The sequence below is a fragment of the Austrofundulus limnaeus genome, unplaced genomic scaffold (assembly GCF_001266775.1).
Source record: "Austrofundulus limnaeus strain Quisiro unplaced genomic scaffold, Austrofundulus_limnaeus-1.0 Scaffold157, whole genome shotgun sequence".
NCBI classification, from domain to species: domain Eukaryota; kingdom Metazoa; phylum Chordata; class Actinopteri; order Cyprinodontiformes; family Rivulidae; genus Austrofundulus; species Austrofundulus limnaeus.
Genome location: NW_013952559.1, coordinates 566,581 through 572,766, shown reverse-complemented (window position 1 = coordinate 572,766; position 6,186 = coordinate 566,581). Strand labels below are relative to the sequence as shown.

Sequence of the window (6,186 nt, the reverse complement as noted above, 5' to 3'; positions counted from 1 at the left end):
ACATCTGGTGAAAATTTCATGTCATTAGCACCTCTAGTAATATATTTACTGAGAAAAATGTGTACGTGTTTAATACTTATTTTACCCGCTCCATCTATCTACTCATCTACCTACCCTTCTTTATTAACTTATTGACCATTATTTAACCAGGAAAATCCCCCTAAGATCACATATCTCTTTTGCAAGGAAGGCCTGAGTGTGAAGGCAACCTATTGTACATGTTTTTTGCCTGAACCCTGTAGAAAACCCACAAAAGCACAAAYAGAGCATACAAACTCCACACAGAAAGGCCACAGGTCCAAGATGGGGATCAAATCAGGACCTTCTTGCTGTGAGGCATCAGWGCTAACCACTGAGCCATCTATCTACCATCGATCTGTTTGTCCAGATTGCTGCACAGTTGGGTGACAGCTGATGTTATTTCCACTGACATTTAGTCACTGTGCTAATCTTTACTGGAGAAACACAATCAMAAAGTCGATTTACCCCAAACTTTATCCAATACCTGACTCAGTCAATGAATTTTACATGAAGTCACCTTCTTCGTGTTTCTGTGGTGCTGTACGTCGTTAATATTCTCATCCCTATATGCTGCTCCGAGTCAGATTGTATACGCCTGTTTTTTTTTCTTCTGTACTTTTCATGAAGAGCTAAAGTTCAATCGCAGCCCCCTTCTCTCCCACCAATCCAAGCCTGTAAACACCCCCCACTGCTCATAACTGGACTACAGCATCCCACTATCACCGCTGCCTCTCCTTCCTTCCCTGCTCACTCAATAAAGTGAGAATCAGAGGTGTGCCATTGTGAATTCAGGCGAGTGCGCGCCCTCCCAAAAACAAACTGAGACCCATTTGTATGCAGCTCAACCGAGAAGACTACATTTTCAATAGGGTACAAATGAGCTGCTCCCTGATGTATTGCTGTTCGTGTAAAGCTGCAGCCTTGCCCGAGCCTGGTTGCGTATTATAAAATCAAGCCCTTAGGAAGGTGCGTGTTGTGAGCAATGAAATGCCTGAAAAGTACAGAGAAGGTTTGAGGCGATTCGGTGCAGGGGTGATTCACAATTACAAACAGACGATCCTCAAAGAACTTTCAGCATCCCTCTGAAGTAGGATTAGAAGTTTTCACATTCTGGCAGCAACTTTCAGCCTGGGCATTTTGTCCACATCAAAGAAACTATTGGTTTGTAGGAGATATGGCCTACAGCAGCAAAGAAATAAAAAAAAGCTTCATCATAATGTCAGGAGTGCACAAGTCCAAATCTAATTTCTATCAGAGCTCCAAAGTTCCAAAATACTTCCACAGTCTCGATGCCCTTGTCAAACACAACCAGACTAATGATGACGGTACAATTCAGTCAATAGCAGCTCTGCTTTCAGTGCAAAGAGCAAAAACTTTCTGGGTTGAGCTAARCTGTGCGCGAGGGACAGTGGATTTAAAGATTTATACTACAAAGTACTTCRTTGCAAAAGCACAAAGCACACTGGAGCAAACTACAACAGGCTGCATGTTTAAATTCAAATGACGAACCGGCTGAGTGAGCTACTTAGACGTGTGCTCAGTGRCAGGATTAGCTGTAACTCTTCCAAACCAGAGCAACCTCTTACAGAAACAAAACACACACATATTTATACACGACTTGCAGTGTAGAAGTGTTTATTTTGGGGTTGCAGATCAAGATCAAGAAGCACTGCTTGAGAGTAAAGCTCTTCTGTGTCAATTAAAGCTGATTTCAATAGAAAACAACTGTTTGTTTCTTTCATTTTCTTTGCATGGACCATTGATTATAATTATTACCTGCTCACCAGAGTAATCACTGAAAACCTTTGGGAACACTCCTTTTAATAGCAAAAAGTCTCGAGCAGTCACATCAGCTCCAACTTTATTTGGTGAAAATGGTGAATGTGTCTGTAACGATGCAATCGCGCCTAATGCTTATGTAGAGGCAAACTGTGAGGGCAATCAGCTACGACACGGACTGGAAACCCAGGCCAAATCAGAAAGTCTGCGGCGAGCCTGCGGCCGATGTTAATAACAGGACTGGGCTGTAATTTTACTCTTCAGTTTTGTTTTCGATTCCTGACAAATTGGACTAATCTGTTTACAACCTGCTTCAAGCTTGTTGCAATATTTTACTAATTCTCTGTACGTTAAAACTTGCTTCATTGAGAATAATTTTGGCACAAAGAAAAATRGACCCAGAAAGAAGTCATTTTTGGTTGGTCACAAGAACAACTTCAGATTATTGATGCAGACTCTTACGCTCCCGTTATATTTATTACATGAAAACAAATTTGTGACATCAATTTTCATGCTAGATAAAATATAAATTTGGATACCACTACAGAGTGAACGGTGTTCTGTCAGGCTCTGCTTAATCCTGAGTCCTCTGACTGATTTTATTCCCTATAAGCTCCATAATTGGAAACCAATGCATCTAGTCAGGCTCTGACAGAGTGGCTAAATGGAAAATCGTCACCTCTAGAGAATTGGAGTGTTGTAACGGCATTGTTCCACCGGTGGACCATTAATTGTGTGTACCTCACACACATTGTTCTGCAGCCACAGGCACACCCCCTCCTCCTGCCTCTCAAGCCCCCYCTAGAGTCGGTGCACTCACCTCCCAGCTCCTCAGTGGAGAGGCTGGTGAGCTGGAAGGCTTCGCTGCCCTCGGTCAGGGAGCTGCTCAGGTAGTTGTCCGGATAGAGCAGGCCTGCCCGCACATGGTGGAATGGCATCTTCTCCCTGCGAGGCAGAAACACACACGGGTTACTAACATTTTCTGTTTTTTTGTTTTGTTTTGTTTTTTTGTGGAAGAGGAAAAACTAAATCACGTTTGAAAAGAAGAGGAAAATTTGTTATTGCTTCCCCCCTGTAAACTAGAGAAAATGATTTTGATTTCCATTTGTGATGTACAATATCACYGATTTCTTTACCAGTTCTGTAACACTTAGTGATTCCAATCTGTTACTGATACTCAAATACACCTAATGTGTCCAGTAAATAAAAAAGTAGTTTAAATTAACACTTCATAAAGAATAAAAGACACAAGAATACTTTATTTATTCATTTTGAACTAATGGTGTAGAATCCTCATTTACACAATATCCAAGCTGTCACAACAGAAAAACCAGAGAACACAATCATACAAAATGTGTGAAAAAGGTGATTAAATTAATTAAATAATTAAGTAAAATAAGATAACTATAAATTAAATTATTGTTTAATTTTCAAGAACACTAACTACTACTTTCAAGAACATGCAGCACTTCTGCTGCGCTTATTTGTTACCCAGGCACAAGCAAAAATAGTTCCCTCAAAGCGCACAGGATTTAGACAATTTCAATAAATTTGTTGATTTCCACTGTGTTCCTGGTAATAACAAGCTTTACCTAATATGAATGAAAAATCAAAGTATTGATATTTGGATTTTAATATTGATAACGGTGGTGCTGATATTTCAGTATCTGCACACCACCAGGTGCCAGTCTGCACATATATTTAATCCACATTGTCACTTTACATTTGAACCTCTAATATTATATATTTTTTCTTTTAAAATTACTTTACAAAAATCTTTTTTTTTTTCATTTGTGTCAGACTGAAAACTAAACAAGTTCTCTCTGACAGAAGAGGTTTTGTTTTTGAATGGAGAATTTCCTAGTAAAACTAATTAAATTGATAAGGTTAAACTGTTRGAGCTGYTTTGGTCAAACCTTGAATGTTGTGCACAATCTTACTCCGAGTCTTGTGAATGACTCAGAAACAACCACGTTATTTTATCTCAATATAAAACTAAGCTGTAGTAGTGTTTGTGCTAATTTCTCTTGATTAGCTGTCTTAAAGTGTGATGATAAGTGCAAAGTTATTAAAACCTTTAGACATTTTATTAACAGACAAAAAGGGTTGACCCAACAATTAATGCTAAAGTTTTAAGGTAAGATTGGGAGCATTGGGTAACAGATGGAGTATGTTTTGCCAAAGACTCTTATCTATTACCTCAACAAATTTTAGCCTGACATCAATAAAACTGACAGAGTTAAAGGCATTTTAGTGTTTTCTAAAGTCAGCTGTTTATTGGGCATCCTWAACGGGATTGACTTCAACTGTTGATCAAGTAAACAAAGTCATTATTTCCTAAAGGTTTCATTAAAATCCATTGAATGTTTCCGATATTATGCTAAGACCATCTTGACTCTAAATAGCTAATGGCTGATTTTAAAACAAAGGTCTTGTCCAAACTGTTAGAGCTCAAAATATGTTTTAYAAATGAGTCTCGGCTACTACCACACCAAGTTTCAGCTCAGTATCTGTAAAACTGACTCAGTCAAAGCCATGTAAACAGTTGTAGAGTTTTGTTTAAACTCTGTGGTTCATGAGGGTTTTTTGTTAACAAAAACACAAACACAGTCAGGTACACTGTTGTCAGCCATCGTCATGTCACAGCAGGCCATGATAAATAAATMAATCAGTTTTGTAGCTTGGTGTTTGTAGACTTCAACCTTTTTTTTTTTAAAGGAAATACAAGCTCCTGTCAAAGAGCAATTTGTGTTTCCACACTGCTATAATTCATCTGTCTACTGTGCTCAATCACTGTAGAAAATTATGCAATCACATTAATATTCAGTGGAATCACAAAAATATTCCTCCACAAAAATAGTTCTCAGCACCACCAACAGAGCTCAATGACGATCTCGTTTTCTGCATTTTCTTTTTTCCTTCTGCCTTCTGTTCTCCGCTGATCAGAAAGTCAAGTCAGCTGTTGTGTCTTCTAACCTCCCCTGTCAGATCAGCTGACTCCCCTCCACCCTCCCACCCCCCATCGCATCACCCCCGGGACAATCATCACTGTCACCAGACTCCTCAATAAAAGACCTCAGACCCCGACAAAGTATCAATCAGCCACGACCCCTGCTGYTGCACGATCAGAGCGATCCTATGCTCTGATTTGTGAGAGCTGTCCCACAGAGGGCTCTTTCTGTGTAAAGTTTTGACTTTTTTTCAATGCTGAGCTGAGCTGAAGAGTAGCAAAAAATAAAATAAAATAAAAATGGTAGGCTGAGTGGGAGGAATTTATAGAAATCCCAAAAGAGTTTTCCCTTTTGTGACCAGACAGCTGCCTGTGGAGATAGGGAGAGAGGCTGCGTTCTTGTAAAAAGAAAAAAAGGCTGGAATATGAACAGATTCTCTCTGCTTTCGGAGGAGATCTTGACCTGAATCCGTGGCRGATCTTGGAATCAGAGCGGAGGGAGGGGAAAGGACGCAGAGACGATAAAAAATGGAGGATTGTCTGCTCTGATGATCTGTGGCACCAGGTGTGAAAACTGAGTGTCTGAATGAGACAATGACAGACAGTGATGTGCTGACGACCTGTGAGCCCTGAGGAAATCTGCTCTTCAGTCCATCTGCTCCTGAGTCTGCTCCTGCCTCAGCCGTGCGTTAAAGCCACTCAGGTAGCCTAAAAGATGGAAGTCTCCGCCAGCAAGACACAAACACTTTGARCAAAACCTAATTTGTTTTATACTCTATCACATCCATTATTTGCATTTATGACAGGCCKCTCAAAGCAGAAATGAGTGGCAGTGGTTGAGTGGTGGGAAAGTAGCTGGGAGGGGGGTTAATAATGAATGAGTGAATTTAAATGATTATGATTTATCAAAAGAAAACCAGACTCCAGTGTCCAAGTGTTATTGTACTGACCTTTGTCCTACTAAAACAAAACTGTGGTCATCTTTTATTCATTGCCTTTAAAATCACAGCAAAACCTGAACAGGTGAGTTTTGACTCTCAGGAAATGTTTTTTTCTTGTTCACAAAGAAACAAAATACAATCAAACTAATTTGATTCAGTCTATTGATGCTTGTTTACAATAAGTCGAYAAAGTCAAAATTAAAGAGAAATGTTTAAAAGTTTATTTTAAAAGCAGTCTTATTCGATGCAAATTTATCCCAGTTTAATCCAGTTTTTTGTGTGAATTCTGGATACTTTCTGCTGTTATACAGTGGGGAGAGCAAGTATTTGATACACTGTTGATTTTTCAGGTTTTCCCACTTGCAAAGCTTGTAGATGACTGTAATTTTTATCATAGGTACTCTTCAACTGTGAGTGATGGAATCTAAAACAAAAATCCAGAAAAATTGATCTTTGCTCATTGATCTTGAGGAAGGTGAGGAATGAGCCCAGAAC

General features: G+C 39.4%; 1 protein-coding gene across 1 annotated transcript in view; it reads right to left on the bottom strand.

Annotated features, from left to right (window-relative positions):
• The window catches only part of caln2 (calneuron 2), a 43,659-nt gene that overhangs the window by 30,809 nt on the left and 6,664 nt on the right, over nt 1-6,186 (bottom strand). The window contains exon 2 of the mRNA XM_014016911.1: nt 2,621-2,745. Coding sequence (XP_013872365.1) covers nt 2,621-2,738 — 118 coding nt within the window. The 5' untranslated portion in view covers nt 2,739-2,745. The remainder of the gene's footprint in view (nt 1-2,620; nt 2,746-6,186) is intronic.